The sequence below is a fragment of the Tyto alba genome, unplaced genomic scaffold, assembly GCF_018691265.1.
Source record: "Tyto alba isolate M040663 unplaced genomic scaffold, T.alba_DEE_v4.0 Super-Scaffold_42, whole genome shotgun sequence".
Lineage (NCBI taxonomy): Eukaryota > Metazoa > Chordata > Aves > Strigiformes > Tytonidae > Tyto > Tyto alba.
Window position 1 is genome coordinate 8,049,176 of NW_024881318.1, and position 17,653 is coordinate 8,066,828.

The 17,653-nt window shown below is 40.5% G+C and overlaps 1 protein-coding gene across 3 annotated transcripts in view; it reads right to left on the reverse strand.

The window, feature by feature from the left end:
- Window positions 1-1,463: 1,463 nt before the first annotated feature.
- Window positions 1,464-17,653, reverse strand: part of SETBP1 (SET binding protein 1) — a 258,208-nt gene continuing 242,018 nt past the window's right edge. For all 3 annotated transcript variants that reach the window (XM_042804726.1, XM_042804725.1, XM_042804724.1), the window contains 2 exons: window positions 7,802-7,969; window positions 1,464-2,224 (listed from right to left, as the gene is read on the reverse strand). In XM_042804726.1, the coding sequence (XP_042660660.1) occupies window positions 1,668-2,224; window positions 7,802-7,969 (725 nt within the window). In that variant the 3' untranslated portion in view covers window positions 1,464-1,667. The remainder of the gene's footprint in view (window positions 2,225-7,801; window positions 7,970-17,653) is intronic.

A 17,653-nucleotide genomic window follows, 5' to 3' on the forward strand; every position in this document is an offset into this window, starting at 1 on the left:
TTGAGTGTACTGAAGGACTCTAAAAAGAAATGAAATAAAGTTGAAAGTAGTTATTTCAGATTTCAACAACTGCCTTGTTTTTTAAAAGCATTGTTACTGCAATGGAACAGTTTCACATTCGGTCCTTCTTTTAGTTAAACATTTTAATTGGGCTGTGGAAATGGAGCTTGGGTATTTTACCCAAGGTAAATCAATGACTAACGTACAGCTCGAATGAGAAATGTACAATTTGAACTGACCATTTAAAGAGACGATTTGTCACACACAGTTTGCATCCATGCAGACTGAGAGCTCTATAATTACATTATGTACAAAAAAAAAAATTTTTTTTTTAGTTTATTAAGGCAACCACAACTTGGAGAACATGTCCAAAGTGGCATTAATACAATTGCAGTGGTGATACCCTTTGAACATTTTTATTTTCAGATAAGAACACTTATTCCTTTTCTTTTTAAGAAATAATTGCCAAGAAAGAACCTATTTTCCATAGGGTTTTGTTCTCTATTTTTTTAAAACAATCTACTTCATCTATTTTCTTTAAAAGAACATATCAAGGCATTGCTACCCAATGTAAATTATTCAGATCCTGGGTTTCCCATCAATTTCATGGGGAATTGCAGGTGGTAAGAACTGGTAAGTTTGGGCCCTGTCCTCTTAATCTATTTTTTCTGTCCTATTTTTTTCTTTTATCTTTTTTATATTTTTTTTTTTTTTGTGATTTTGTCAACATTTACTATAACTCTATTCCCCAGAAGTGTCTTGCTGTTCTCTACTCATATGTACTGAACATTAAAACAACTTGGTTGACGGATGACCCCTTTTTCACATGCCATTGAAAATGCCAAGTTGCTTCATAGAAACGTGCTATCATAACTGAATATCCATGTACACCTTACTTTAAATGTTGTGATATTCCATTGTTCCTTGGGATAGCACTCAGAATGAGTGTGCACGCGTGTAAGGCTCTACTTTTCTATTGCCTATATTGCAGCTAGTTGTAACTAGGCAAGTAAATGAGAAAGAAATATATAGTTCTAGCAGGATTCAGGCATTTTGGGTTATGCTGCCCCAAAGCCTGGTAGGTATATAAAACTGAAAAAAAAAAACAACCCTCAAACAAATTATAAGCAAGATCACAGTTGAGAAAATTACACTATTTTTTTGTCTTTTTTTTTTTTTTTTCTCTTTTTTCCTTTTTTACAGTGATTTCTACTATGGTACGCTTACTCTTAGTTTCACCTGGCCCGCCAAACAGAATTGTAGTTGAGCATGCAGCCCTAGTGACAACATTCAACTCTCTGCAAGGATGACCTCCCGCCTCCCGATATGGTATGACAACAGCAATGCTGAGATGCTGCTTAGTTTTGGAAACTCTGCAAAGTAGATGCTATCCCCAACATTAACACACCCTCCCCCCCCCGCCCCCCCCGTGATCCCCCATGTTTCTTGCACCCTTTCCCCCTTTGTTCTTGCGGGGGCTGGGGCCAAAGCGATGAAGAGGAAGATGCGAACCCCGGCTGGCACAGGTCTCCACAATGGGTTCTGGCCGCCAAAGGGATGAGTGAGTCTGATGCTGCTACAGGGGTGAAGTGGACTGGGCACCTCCAGTCCCTCACTCCCAGTGTGCCCTGCTACCGGCACCCAACACCCGACGAGGTGCGCTGGCCTTAGGGAAGGCCTTCACTTTCGCTCCCTCTTCCTTTCCGGTGCCGCTTCACTTTCACGTCCTCCTCTTCCTCCTGCGGGGACTTGCTTTTCCTTTTCCCAACCCGGGGCGTCCGGGGTGGAGGGAGAGGGAGTGGAGGGGGTGGAGGAGGGAGAGGAGGCGGCAGGGGTGGTGTCTCTCGAGCCATGTGTATGACAGCCTCGATGGTGGCCATGATTGTATCTTGAGTGGCTGCTTGCTCTAATATCAAAGGGTTGAGTGTCGGTCTCTGACCTCTTTTGCTGGGAAGGTCGATGCATTTTTCCAGAACGGGCATTTGGTCTCTGGAGTCTTCGTCGAAGGAAAGAGGTTGCTTCCGAGGACGCCCCCTCCGCTTCTTGACGAAGTTATTGCCTGTCTTTGATTGTCTCTGCAGCCGCTTGGCTTTCAGGATCTTGTTCACGTGATCCAGGTTCTTCTTCGTGGACAGGATCTTGGTGTAGTTGCACATCTTGCGCACCTCGCACTGGATTGCTTCAATTTCACGGCGCTTGAACCTTTTTTTCAGTGGTGGGCTGGCTGTTGGGAGATATGGGGAGAAACAGGGGTAGGTCAAACAACAGTGAATGGAAACTCTATTTTGCTTGTTTTCCACATCATGAAGACTAGATGCTTTCAAGACCAGTACGTTGAATATGACTACTAAAGAAGTGATGGCTGTGAGAAAGGACTCTGCATAGAAAAGTGGCTAAAAAAAAGTTATAACATTATTTATTACAGTTACAGAAGAATTGCTGTTACCTCCTTTTTTACTGTTCTAGATGAAAACACAACTTGGACTATCAAGCAATATTCAGAGATTTGTCTTCTTCTTTCCCCTCTTTTAAAGCAACAAAGCTTTTCTACAGCAGTGTTTTACCATGGGTTTGGTTCATGCTCATTTCTAAACCTCTAGTGGGAGGGAAGGAAGGGCTACTTAGCATAGCTGTCATATTGGCCCACTGCAACTATTAAACTTTCTATACCCTAAAGCTATACTCCTGATGTCTTCACTCTAGCCTTTAATTCTCAGCATGGATGCCAGTTACTATGAAAAGTGTTTGTTACTAAAACTAGTGGGCACAGACAAGATGTATGGGTCACTTCACCTGTGGAAAATTCATTACCCCTGCCTGGGTTTCTTTACTATCATCCCCACAGATAGTAGGTGAAACTACTCAGTCATATAATTGACTTTAATGGCCCCCAAAGTAATCTTACTCCTGGTTCAGATCACTTACTTTAGATCTGAATGAAGTCCAAAGTAGTTAAGTCTCTTGCCAAGGTCACATTGTGAGTCATTGTCAGAGCTGGAAAGAGTACCCAGCATTTCTTGGCTCCTGGTCCTTTGCTTAGGACACGCGACCTTGCTTGTTTTTCTTAAATTGTCTCATTGTCTTTTACTGAATATGGCATCTGTTCAGAGTTCAGGATTTGCACACAGATTAAAAGTAACTACCCCTTTGTGAGAGAAACAGAATGTATTAATTCTGCTATTGCAAAAACTAGTGCTCCCTTTCACTCCTAACATATCTGTTCTGCGCTGCTGGAAAATAAATGATGGAATTCAGAATTTCTTTTCAGTAAAGAATAAAACATCCCACTAAATTAACCTCAGCCCACATCTACTTGCAAACTTAATTTACACCTGACTGTCAAGCAATCATTTGGGTTTGAAATCCCTGAAGTTTCTAGAGCAGCCAAGATTTTGAGAAAGGTTCGTTTGGGGGTTATCACTCACTTCATGGCTAACGGGCTAATCTTCTAGTGGAAGTTTAAATTTGCTATTGTAGCATTTTATGTAGATAACCAGGAGCCATCAAGTGGTAGAATCTCCTCTGGCTCACTGTGGGCTATAACAGACTCAGAATACAAACCTCACTCACTGTCCTCCCCTCTTGGAGAACATAAATTATTGGCTCTTACACCACCATGTTGCTTGGATTCAGCAAAGAGCTTGCATAAACAAACCCAAGTTACAATGCAAGAAGTAGGAGTGAGTCATAAACAAAACACAGACATATGCTCTCTTATAAATAAAGACCTGGATGGCCAACTTCCCAAAGTCTGGTTTTCATTAATTACAAAACAAAATACATTTTCCATATGTAATCCACACCCCACACCAAAAAGAAAACATAAAACCCACTTGCAGTTTGTGATTCACAGAATACAAAAGAAAAGAGGAATGCAGTCATTTTGGTACCAAAGAAAAAGAGAAAGGAAATGAAATATCCAAGTTGCTCAGGAGAAGCTAATCAGTTGCACAAAATTCCTCTCAAGTAGGTCACTCCTAAAAACTGGATGCAAGAGCCCTAAAGGCGAGTGGCAGTGAACTATTTCTCAGTCATCTGATCAAAAAAGGTTAAATCCCTGTCACACAAAATGATTACTCTCATCTAGCCTCACTGGTGATTGACATATATAGTCCAAATATTTCCAGCCCTAAGCAGCTGACTCTTTTGAGTCTCCCCCCAGATCCTGAGAGTAGCTTCAGCTTAGTAGATTTAAGAAATCAAAAATTTGGCACACTCTTTGTATTTGCCATCCACCCTTTGCTTTTTATTGCTACCGTCAGGGCACATTCTCAAAACCCTTTTTGAAAATTCCCATATTCAAAATGCATTTTTTTTCCAGAAAGTAAAGGTGAAATTTTTCAGTTGATGATGGAAATTTTGAAGATGGGAAATTTAGCAGAAATACAGGAAGAACTGTAAGGTTCATGGTGAAATCAGGAGACTTGGCATTACTCTCAACTTTCACTGGAAAGAAAGTAAGCCAAAGGACAGGAAACAAATTTGAAATAAAGCATTAGCCAAGTATCTGCAAAGATTTTATGTCTTTACTGAGATTTATCTGTAGTCAGTTGTTTCTGCAGCTCTGTATTACCACCCCATCACAGCCAATGGAAATCTGGTCTATATAGAGGATAAACTCCATTTCTAAAATGGGAACTTGGTGTAATTTAAGGTGACCATGTACATCCTTCTGACGCCCTGATACTGGATAAGGAAGGTATAGGTCTCCTGTCCAGCCTGCCAAATGTAATGGGTGTCTTAGGCAAAGAGGCCCAGGTCACCCAGGATGAGTGTTCTGAGTGGAGCCTGATGGTGAGTAGACAGTGCATGAGTGGAGCAGAGGTAGGCATCTACTTTCTGCCAAACTGCCTACTTCTCCAGAATGAACTAATGTGAAGTTATTGGGTAGATATCTACACTTACATGTAAATCTATAAGCTGAACACCAACCTCAGTGTCTTTCTTCATGTTTAGGTAATTTTTTGCCCTCCTAAAACTTCGCAAGCTGACAGTCCTTTTACTTTTGGTCTGAAACTCATTTTCTCATTTAGCAAAAAAAAAAAAAATCTGTGCTGTTCTACGCTGGATTACTGCACTAAATTTTCTTTTGTAAATGCTTCGGGGTGTCTGTGGCTTTCTCAGGAAGCTTGTTAGAAGCTACTAAGAATGCTCTTGCTTTTCTTCCTTGCAAGCCTCTGAACCTGCAAGCTCTAGAAAATATTTGAGTTGTGTTATATAGTCCACCAATAGAATGCATGTACTGAGTAAGTAATAAGATTTCAAGTCAGGCTTTTTAAAGGAGATATTAGGAAACTCAATATTATTTTGACTATTAAGAGTCAGGGACATCTGATTCTACATTTGGTTAAGGGAGACTATGTGGAAAACAGTGTGATGTGTCTGTAGGGGGAAGATATGATGAGGTGTGCATATGACAAAATACCAGGGAGATCTGCCAAAATAAACCACTACTGAAGTGAAAGCCATTAGGTGTTATCAACTCATCTGGAACCTCTTGGTGACCAATCTTTGATATAAAATATTTTCCTATATTGCCATGTGATATACTGCTCTGCTGAAAACCAAGCCCAAGTACTAATCTTTTCCATTTTATCCAGACAAATCCTGCCCAACCCTAGACCCAAGTTGGTCTGTGTTGTTTTTAGGCTTTGTTGTTCTCTTCCTTCACCTACTTTGCTGTTTGCACATGGAAATCTTTCTCTGGGAGGAAGACTTTCATCTTGCTCTATCTGATGGAATTCATCTAGAAGGGGTGGAAGAGGAGGTGGGGAATAGTAACACTTTATCTGCATGCAAGCATATGAAAAAGGGAATATGCTCCTACAGAGATGATACAATATGATGGCAACCTCCAAGTGCTAGGGTTGCATGAAGGGATACTTCTTTGCTCAGGCACAGTTATCTCCCTACACCTCCCCAGCCTGCATGGCCACATGCTGCCTCCGTGAAGGCCTGAAGCTATCTGGCAAAATACAAACCAAAGTGAAGAGAAACTAGAAATACTTAATGCAGCACAGACGGTTGCACTTTTCTTTCATCATTTTCCCAATCTCCAAACAACCTTACTTAGCTGCACCAAACAAACAAGAACCGATGTTAGTCTTAAACCACAGCTCTACACATTCAAAATAAGGAACATGGAGACACGGTGTTTCTCCCCTCCCCGGGGTCCACAGATGTAGTGAGGCTCCATCTCACAGACAAAGACAAATTGAAATGCTTGCAGGCCATGTTGGGAAGTCATGCAGGATTGATATGATGCTGGAAATAGCTTCTGAGGCAAAGAGAGAAATCTCCACCAAAAATATGCATTTCCAAGGGTAGCTTAGAGTAGGCTGTAGGACCCACTCCAGCACAGTGGTGTTGAACAAGGAGGTGAGCCCAGGTAGATCAGACTCCTTGGAAGTTCTTTATCGGTCCCCTAACTTTATTCTGAATGGCTTTGTTATGTCTGCAGCACTAAAATCCTTCTTACTGCCTGTCATTCTCCATCCCTCTGGAGCTGCTTGAGGCCGCTTGCAAGAACATGGAACAGAGAAGACTGTTTACTCAACAGCTGGGCTCAGTTTGTCGACTTGGTTTGAATGGAGGAATTTTCAAAGAGCTCCCTATTAATTACAGGAAACCCATAGCACTGTCCTGTTTTCCCATTAACACAGTTTCTTTCAGTTTTCAACTAAATTATTTCAACATCTGGGCTACAGATAAACCAACAATTTAATTAGACTTCTGAAAATGGAAAGAATGAACTATGCAGTCAAGCATACACTTTCATCTTGAAACTGATCATAAAATATTTGTGTGCTTTCATTCTCTGCTGCATTAAAAATCTGTCCTTAGTTTATATATATGAAAGTATTAAAGACTAAACAGAATCCTGAGTTTTTTAAAATAAAAAGTTATCTTTATAGAGGCTACTTTACAGCATGAAAACCTTGTTTTCACTATTTATTCAGTAAATGAGAGGAAAATCAAAAGGAGTCCACTGAAACAGCAATTTCAATTGAATAATTAAATATCCAATCATTCCGTAACTCAGTGATACAAATACATTTTTTGTGAATGTGGAATTAAAGGTTTGATGAGACTATGAAACTTCTAATGGCTGCAGGTAGGGCAATGCACTGTGGGTTCCCCATTCTCTAGAAATTAAGACACAATGCAAGATTAACTTCTATATCCATGCCCAAGAAAAGTCATGATGATGCTTGAATGACTTGGCTCAGTTTCTGGCTGTATAAAGCTATCACCTCCTGATCTGATTTAAAATAGAAGCACAAAATATAAGTTGATTGAAAACCATGTTATTTTGACTTATTTATTCTGATACGTTTTAAATTATCGTTCATTGCCCCAGACAATTTCACATTTGCAAGACAGAATATTATGCTAAAATCACTGAAGTATGCAGAAAGAAATCTCAGCTGCTCCTTAGCTATTCACTGTGTATTCCGCATGTTCATGCTACAGGGATGGGAACACTGAAATAAATGAACAACGGGGCTGACAAAGGAACCCAAGAGTCTTGCTTCAGAGCCCCCTGCTAGACCATACGGGCTGGTGCTGCTTGTGTCCTCATTATTGCACAAATGGTGGTATGTGAATAAAATAGATTTGCTATGCCAAGATATGATCATGATAAGAAAGTGTTGGAAAAATTACAGCCTGATTATCACATTAGATATGCACATTTGCAGCTACTTCTCCAATCAGGAAGAGCAGTACAAGCACATATTGTTCAGTGCAGTGCCAGAAGGAAGAAGATGGGGAAGAAATAGATCAAGAGAAACAACATTACCTGCTTCAGATGTTGCTGATGATGAAGGTAGGAGAGATAATACTGGAGTTGGCATTGCAACACTGTCAACAGCTGTTGGTTTCCTTCTGGTCATCATGTTACAGGCAGAACTTTCCATTTTACCATGAAGTGAAGTCTGGTCTGCTTTTAAGTGGGGACCTGTAATTCCTGCGGAAGGAAACGAAATTTGGATGAGTATTGATAAAGTAACATGTCTGGGGAATACCTGGAAAAGCGTAATCAGTTGCTGTCCTTGCTACACTGCTATATTTCCATATTTTCCTGTGTATGTGCCTGTAATATAGTCTTGATACTAGCAAGGACCATCATTGTTATTTTTGATCATTTTGCTTAAGGATGTACCATTGCTGATCTTTATAAACTATAGTAAACCAACATAATAATTCCACATTTCTACTTTTTCTTTTTCAAAGAAACACATGTATAAAGACAGACATCCTTCATACCTGTATTTACTGGGATTGCCTATTTGTCATTCTCTGGGTAGTGGATTCTCCACACTCACACACTTCTCTTCTATAATGATTTGACTCAGTGGGTGTTTCATCTGAGTAAGGAGAAAGCATGAGGAGCAGCCCCAGTATGTAATTCCCTGTGTAAAGTACATTACACTTATTTTTTAGGAATCGCCTTCCTAATGAAAATTTACCTTACAACTCATTAAAGTGGAGGGAGTTTTAAAAAAAAGAAGAGCAATTTGTCATGCATTTTTCTATCTAAGGATTACAATGCAGAAACAATGAGTGGTAGAAATATACTAGAGAGGTCAAATATTCCAGAAAAATAGAATTTATGCACTCAGAGCTAGTAGATTCCTCCCTTAACAACATTTTTCAAACTCTTTTATGATTTGAAGCCATTTTATTTGCTTGTAAATGTGTCAAATTTAAACTGCTCGGATTGAAATTTTACATATTAACTATCTGCCTAATACAGCTCGATATGTATCGATCCATTTATATGTAATATTTCTGTGAGTTCATGTGTGTGTATACATATTGCATATATATCTATAATTATATGAATTTACCAAGTGGAAAGGCAGCTGAAATGCTTCAGTCACTTTTTACAATAAGCCTGGAAGTTGTTTTTGCCCATTTTAGAAAACTTCTACCAGTTGGTGTTTTGTAAAAATCCAGTAGCCACCCTCGTGAGACTGGAGCAAAAGCCTGCTAGGGTGAAGACTTTGTGTTGTGTCTTTGTCAACTTACAAAAGCCTCTCTTGGTCTCTGTGATGCTGGGTAGGCATCAGTCACCCAGTACATGCATTCATTTTTCAGAAGTAAGCCTTCATAAATTCTTTCTCTTTTCAAATCTCAACTTGCACATGGGCCTAAGATATAATCCATCAGGTTTTGGCAATTAAATTATATGAAGATTCAAAAATCACAGAGCAGCTGAGTTTGGAAGACTCCTCTTGAGATTACTACAGTCCAACTGTACTTAGCACAGTTAGCCAGTTAGCTAGAGCAGGCTGCCCTGGACTATGTCTGGTCAGGTTTTGAATATCTCCAAGAATGGAGACCTCATAACCGCTCTGGGTGATCTCTACAAGTCCTTAATTATTCTCACAATAAAAATGCATTTTGTGATGTTCAGACACAACCTTCTGTGTTTCACTTTGTGCCCACTACCTCTTGTCCTGTCACTAGGCACCACTGAGAAGAGTTTAGCTTCATCTTCTTTGTTCTTCCCTACCAGACATTTGTGCACATGGGTAAGTTCCCCCTAAGCGTTCTCTTCTCCAGGCTGAACAATTCCAGCTGTCTTGGTCTTTCCTCATAGGAGAGATGCTCCAGGCTTCTTATTCATCTTTGTGGCCTTTCACTGGACTCTGTCCCATATATCCACATCTTTATTGTACTGAGAAGCCCAGAACAGGACACAGTACTCCAGCTGTGGCCTCACAAGTGCTGGATAAATCTAAAAGATCACCTCCCTTGATCTTCTGGCAACACTTCTCCTAATGCATCCCAGGAAGCTCTTGGCCTTCTTTGCTGCAAGGGCACATTGCTGGATCATGGTAAACTTTGTGTCCACCAGGAGCCCCAGGGCCTTTTCTGCCAAGCTGCTTTCCAGCTGGCCAGCCCCCAACAGGTACTGGTGCATGGTGTTATTCCTCCCCAGGCGTACAAATTTGCCTTTGTCCTTGTTGAACTTCTTAAGTTTCTCCATTTCTCCATACTGTTGGTGTCCCTCTGGATGACAGCATGACCCTCTGGTATGACAACCATTCCTCCCAGTTTTTTATCTTCTCCAAATTTGCTGAAGGTGCACTCTGCCCTATCACCCAGGTCGTTGACTAACATGTTAAATAGTTTTGGTCCCAGTACTGACACCGTGAGTGCTTTCTAGGATTATTTGCTCCAACAACCAGGAATTAAGATGAGGCTGGCCAGCCTCTTGCTCCCTGGGTGTTCTTGCTCGCATTGGACTGACATTTGCTCTCTTCTAGTCCTCAAGATCTCCTCCTAGTCACCACAACATTTCAAAAATAATCAAGAGTGGCCTCATAATGACATCAGCCAGCATCCTCAGCACTTTTGGGTGCATTTGGTCAAGTCCCCTGGACTTATGTATGTTCAGTTTGTTTAACTCTTCCCTACCAGATCCTCTTCAACCAAGACTAAGTTTCCTTTCCCAATCAGTCTCAGGGGTCTGGGATTCCCGAAGGCTGGTCTTACCCTTAAAGATCAAAGCAAAGAAGCCAATGTCTTAGTCCTATAATGTCTCATTGTTTTGCCAGCCTTTTGCTACCAGGGTCCTTGTTCCATTCAGCAGTGGGCTGACATCTTCCCTAGGCTTCTTTTTGATGCTTAGGTATCTGTAGAAACACTTCTTGTTGCCATTCTGCCCTTGCTAGACTCGACTCCACATAAGCTTTTGGCTCTCTAAGGCCATCCTTGCATGCTTGAACATTGTCTCTATTGTTCTTGGGATCACCTGTTCCTGCTTTCACCTCTTTTTTTGCTTCCTTTTTCTGTCTGACATCATTACTCAGGAGCTCCTTAGTCATTCCTGAAAGTCTCTTGCCACCTTTGCTTGATTTGATTTGCCACTCATATTTGGTTTGGTGTGTCTCCACAACTTCCCTGATCCAAGCCCCAGGCCAGAATCAAACCCCCCTGGGCAGCAGGTCAGGTCAGCAGATGGACACCTTTGCCCCCTGCAGCAGTAAGGGTTCCCTGCTATCCCTGGCTGCACCTGGATAGCACCAGGTAGTTCCTCAAAGAGTTCCTACAAGTACCCTGATATCTTTCCCAGACGATCAAGAAGATCTTGAAGCAGAGCCAGAAACTGCTGCACAAACTTCTATGTCTGTTGGCTGAGCTCAGCCTCTCCAGATACCAACACTTCCTTGTATTTGTATCTTGGAGCTGCTATTAACAGTACCTACCTTTGCTCCTTGCACGTGAAATGTGAATTATCATGAGAACTATGGGCTGTCTCAAAAACTCTGGAAGAGATCTCCAGAAGACTCAGGCATAGAACTGCATTGTGAGGGGAGTCTGAAAGATAGGGCTGCGGAGTGGGGCAGTCAGAGTTAGGAGTCCTGACGGACCTGTGACCTGATATCAGTCTGGGACTTAATAGAGGAGAATAGGTCTAAGTGCAAAAATAGTCACAAGACAGAATGACAGGTCATGGCTTGGTGGGGATATGAAGAGCAGTTTCTGCCTATCAGACCACATATCCTTCCAGATCCTCAAACCAAGTATTAAGCATATCAAATTATATCCATTCAACTTCAATCTCTCTCTGCTCAGCTTCTCTGTTGCAAATGAGAACAATAATATACCCCTCATCTCAAGAACAGTGCTGCAAAAACAAAATTATCAACATTCATGAAACATTCATCTGTTCACACTGAGGCTTAGAAATGTGGAATAAATGAGTCATGATGTCACACACTGAATAGCAAGAGCAAAATCTAACTACCAAATAACTGTTTGTTAGGTGAGCACTATACATTGAATAAAACATTGAATAACTGGGATATTTGACCAAGTAATGAAGCCTGTGGGATCTCAGCACAGTGGAACTGTGCATATGCAAAACTCAGTTTTCATTATTCCATAGTGCTTGAGTTTGAGACTTAACATTATATATTCATGAATGTAGTTTGTGTGCAAGAAATGTGCATATGTGGGAATATGTAACAATACACACACACATATATGCATGTGCATATGGTACATAATAATGCTAACAACCTCATAAATTCAACATCTGGTTCTAATTAAACTGAAGGGCCTATATAAAGAGCTGTACGAATACATGCAGCTGTAACCTGTTGACCTCTATTGATAAAAAAAAAAGTCTCTGTGAAGCTGTGCTTCAACATATCAAGGGACAGTCATTCATTTTTTTCAAAGGTAATCCCTCACAAACCACTTATCCTCTCAAATCTCTACCTGCACACAGTGTTTGCATTAGGGACCTTGATTTATGGATTCCCACTCCTTGGATGGAGAGGCTGACTTCCTGTTGCCGTGGTTACTTGGATCTTGGTTCAAGGTTAAACTACTCCCAAATCAAAATCAGTGGCAGGCACAGCATCTAACAGCCAGGTTATTGACTACCCTAGGATGCTTAAAGGTCAAAGACCAAAGTGCTGCTTACTGCCTTTGGGGTGAGTCAATATTTTCAATATTTTTATTCTGTTTCTTCTGAAGAAGTAGTTGCTGCTCAATTACCACCTATCTGGGTTTAGCAAGGTCATACAAATCATTGAGGAAAATCCTCCCCCTACAGAACAGATACAATTGTAATGAATTACATCAAAGTTTACATGGCCCAATTGCAGCTCATCGCTGGTGAATCATGGGTTCAGCCATCTGTCTCTTGCTTCAGGCACTTGGTTTCTTCAGCCTGTATCACTCACCTCACTGAAATTCTCAGCTAAATTGAGGAACAGGAGTAATTTATGGATCTGGAGCAGCCAATAAGGAAGAACCATCAGGTTTCTTTCACAGATACCAAAATGCAGACAGATAGTCGGAGACACCGTTGGAAACCCACGGAGGCGCAGCGATTTGCTCACAAGGCTGTGACTCATGCTGAAGTAGTGGGAGGTCTATCCCTTGAGTGGATGGACCTGCTGGTGCAGTCTCATCACCATTCATTGGACTTTTTCTTCTCATTTGAGGTACTCTGTTCAGAAGGCTTTATGTAAGAGAACCCCCCAGTTCAACCCGTCTTTGAATCAGGTGAAAATAAATCATCTGCAACACCATCACAGAATTTAAAACTCACGCACACACCTCCATGATTCTGGTGTATTTTACCCTTCTCCACTCCTCCAGAGAATGTATGTACAGACGATGTATGCAGGTAGCCCAATTCAGACCTTTTTTATTGCCTTTCCATTGATCTGTATGTATTTCCTCCCAATTAAAGCCCGCTTCATCCCATAAAAGACTCATACTTCAACCTTCCTGAGTCCTACTGATAGCACAGACAACACTACGTGCACATGCAAGTGAGCAACAGTCGTCAAAGCAGGAAGGAAAATACATCATTATTTGTTTAATGAGAAAGGGCAAAGGGAAAGGACAGTTTCAAAAACAAGGGCAAACATGAAGGAGATTATCAAGAACCTAAAACAATGATAGCATGGTTGTAAATAAATAATCATAATGATCATAAGTAAAAGGGTGAATCTGGAGAAGTACTATTCTAGTTCAGGGCAGACTGGTAGAAAGCCTGTATATGAGAGAACACAATACTGATGTGAAACTAGACTTTTTCTTAAAGATTTATGGGTCCCCTGATACTTTGGATAAAAAACCGACATTCTTCATTCACTGGCTAAGCAACTTATGAGCTCTGACTGATAATTAATACATTAATTTTAAAGGCCTAGTCATTATTGTTGTTGTTATTAAGTACTTATGTTGCAAGTAATGTGGTCTAACTCCATTGTGCTAGGCTCTGTACAAGTGGATTAATTAACTATCCTTGCTTTACTGTTAAATCGTGCTCACTCTGCTTACTACATTCATCTGTTTTCTCTCATCTTGTACTTACATGGAAAGGTTCTTGGACAACATCCACCTTTTCTTCTTTAATTTGTGTACAGAATCTAGCACAATGTGCACCCAGGCTGGAACTCTCAAGTGCCAGTGCAAAAGAGATAATAAATGTTAATTTGCCATTGGAAAACAGAGAAAATCGGCTGATAAAAATTGATCTCAGTGAAGCTTCTGCTAGGGAAGAATTTTCTTTAGAGAGTTCATTGCATTGGATTTCGTACTCCCCACAGATTTCTGGAAATCCATGGCTGTACTTAAACTGGTTATGTATATGACCACTGTTATTGGAAAACTCTTACAAATGATTTTTCTCCCAGTGTCTTTGCACAATGTAGCTATGCAGTACAGCTGTACAGGAATGCACATCTAAACATTAAGTTAGTCATAGTATTTGCATTTTGATAACTCCTTCATTTCAAATAAAGAACCAGAAAAAACCTCGTATCTGGCTGAATCTTTTCTTAAGGCTGATTTTAAATAAATCAGTCAAAAGTTTGGCATTGCATCATATTCCAGAAGGGAGAACTGAATTACTGTGTGATAAATGTAGTTAAGGAAAGCAATTATTCTTCTTAAAGTAATATTATTACCTTTCTAACTTATGGAATTCATTTCCCTGGCTTCTATTTGACGTGTATTATCATTTAAAAATAACTGTACTTTCAATGTACAACACTGCTTTATGGCTTTAGGTCCTTTTATCTTCCTCCCTTTTCCAACACCACATTAGAAACTTCAAATTCCACCTCTCCTATGAGGGATTTTCTATTCTGCAGGATGTGTCCCCCTGAATAAAATCAAGTTTCTGCAGAATAAAAAAAAAAAAAAAAAAATTACTCTTATTGCCAAGAGGCAAAAATTGAAGATACAGAGACTGCTTCATTTCACTCCAGCTATTTTCCTCCTTCTCCTCTTCTTTTTTTTTTTTTTTTTTTTCCCTAAATCGGGATAGCTTTAGAGAAAGAAAGAGGGAGACCAAGAAAGCCATCATTAGATAGATCTTCTGATCTTTATCTGCAGTAGCACACTCAGAAGAGCTAATACTATGATGATAGCTTTGAAATCTCTTAGGAATTGGATAAAGAGAAGCGATAGTGATGAACTCCCAGCTAATAAACACAGAGTGCTTATTTCTGCAGAATGATCAATTTCCAGATGTCCTGAGGCTTGTCTGATACAGTTGATTTACTCATTCTCCCTCACTTCACTAATAAAGCTCAAGTCCAACATCAGATTAGAGAAGAGCCAGATTTCTTAAAGGGGCAGGGGGAGGGCTGGCATCATGGCACACAAATGCTGGGAGACACACTAATCTCTTCTGCCTCCTCCTATAACCACCAAGCTGTCTTAAACAGCTGCCTTCCTCTGCTGAAATCATACACTTTATCCGCTTTGGGTTAGTACAGTAATACAGACAATTAATTTGTTATCTTGTTAGTGGAAATTTAATGCAATGATCTAAAAGAACTCTTACATATTGTGATAAACTTTAGTGCCTCCAGGGTGCTTCTCTTCCATAGGACTCATTTCACATCCCATCCATTATGCAAATGAGATGTGGAAATAGTTTAGTTCCCCTAATGTATCTGTACACTGATGGATTGCACGAAGTCAGCCCTACTGAAACTAATGAGGTTAAATGTATCTTGCCATTCCTTTCTACTTGGGTGAACCTCTGTGCCTGAGTTCAAGCAACGTGGTGCAAGTCTTCCTCTTCACTTCTTCATGAAGATAACTGTGTTTCCTGATGGAGCACAGTGGCAACTGCTGCACATCTGAAGCCTCACAAGGCATTACTTAAGCAAGCAGAGCAGCTGCTGTTGTTACGTACAGCTGTGGGGTTGTCTGTAGAGGCTTCAGGTCACCTTCCACTTTGGGGAGATTGGTCCAAGGACTGTGTGGAGCTGCACACTGCAGCGATCTTCAGCCTACGATGGCATGCAATGTTTGAAAACAACAGCGCTGTTATCATTATTGATGAAAGAACTAAACCCAAGGAGGGAAGGGTAATGAAGCATTATTTTGCTCATCACCAGCATGACTATGAAATCCCCATTGTTGCTCCAGTTAAGAGGATGATCAGTTGTGATTTGAAATTCCAAAAGGCCAATCTCCCACCTGTTTCAAGCCTATATTTGCAGTGAACTAGACTTCTCAGGAGATGGAGTCTTGAGCTTTGCCTTTTGGTTTTGCTTTGGGATCACTTCTTCCTGTAGTGGTACACGGAGAATCATGAGTCCTACATCTCATTCTCTTCCCTCCTCCTTCGCATATTACCAGCATGGAAATGGAGGAGGCTTGAGTCAGGAGACTGATGAATAAAGGACGTGAAGCCTCAGTGATGGGAGATGAAGTGATGTGTGTCTGGAATTTCAGTCCTTCATGTACTCAAATATGTAAGTGGATTTAATGGAGCTGGTGAAATCAGATCATATTCCAGGACAGTATGGGACAGTAACCCAAGTGTGCCCATACCAAACCTCTTCCGGGCCTCGTGCATACCCTTGCCATGCCTGAAGACCTTCAAACAAAGTCAGATTGGGATTTGAAAATGTCATGTAAGAAACCACCAAATTTTGTCATGTCAGGAAATGATGAACACATGAAATGAGGATTTCCAGTAGAAGTTGGATCAAAGTAGAAGAACATGTTAGCTATAGGTGCGTGACAGCCGTCAATAAATTTAATGACAGCCATCAATAAATTTAATGAGAGAAAAGTTCAGAAGACTAATTCAGAATCAAAGGCTCCAGGATCTCAGGTCTTCTTAACATGGATTTAAGTTAAAGGGACTAGCTAATGGGTTCAGAGTCAAAGGCTTTTCCTGACCAGAATCTGAAACTTTTAGTTCAGCAGAAAGTTACAGTTTATAGTTGTTGGAGACTGACAGAATCAATAGAGACAGACAGAGACCGATGGTGTTGGAGAAATTAAATTTGCCATGAAATATCTCAGTGAATGAATCATTTAATACACTGTGATGAAGAACTAAATTCTCTCACAGAGGGGGAAGGAGAAAAATTAAAATCTCCGAAAGAAGTGAAATGAAAAATAAGTGTTTGAGGGAGGATGGTTAGGTGGAAGAGTGAGCTAACGGGCTCTTTTTTGAGGCATAAAAAGCCACTAGGTACTCTGAGGGATAGAAATAAAAAAACCTGCAGCTAGGAACAAGGAACTACCCAGAGATGAGTAGTCACACTGAGATGAGCTGTCATAGTGGATGAGGATACACTCACTGGGGAGGAAAGAAACGGAAGATAGGATTTCTTTCTCAAAAACACAGTTGAGGAAAGACAGATGTGGAAATTTCAGTCCGTAAGTAATGAGAAAAGTCAAGGGTGGTGTTTTGAGTTGTTGTTTCTCTTAACAACAGGGATGATCATTTTTAAATGTGGCAGATAGAGCTGATATTCCCTAGGCAAATGGAGTTGGGAGCAGTTCATATTTATCACAGATTAAATGGGACACTGACAGCTTTGGTAGGAGAGTGCTGGCATGAAGCATGAACAGAAGAGTCAAGTTGCTAGTGGGGGGAGGATGAATGAGGCAAAAGGGCTGGGCTGGTGTAATGATGGAGTCATTTTTCAGGCACATCCAATGTACAAAAAGTGATGAAATCTAAGAGATGTTAGCGAAATAATTAGCAAAAATCTAGCTGAACAAGTTCAACTAAGAGACGCCTACTGAGAAAAAACAGCACAATGTGCCTCCAGAAACAAGGCTTCATTCTTTCTGTGTATGCATTCAGCAAAAGACAGTACCTGTAGGATGCACAAAGTCAGCTGATATTTTTTTT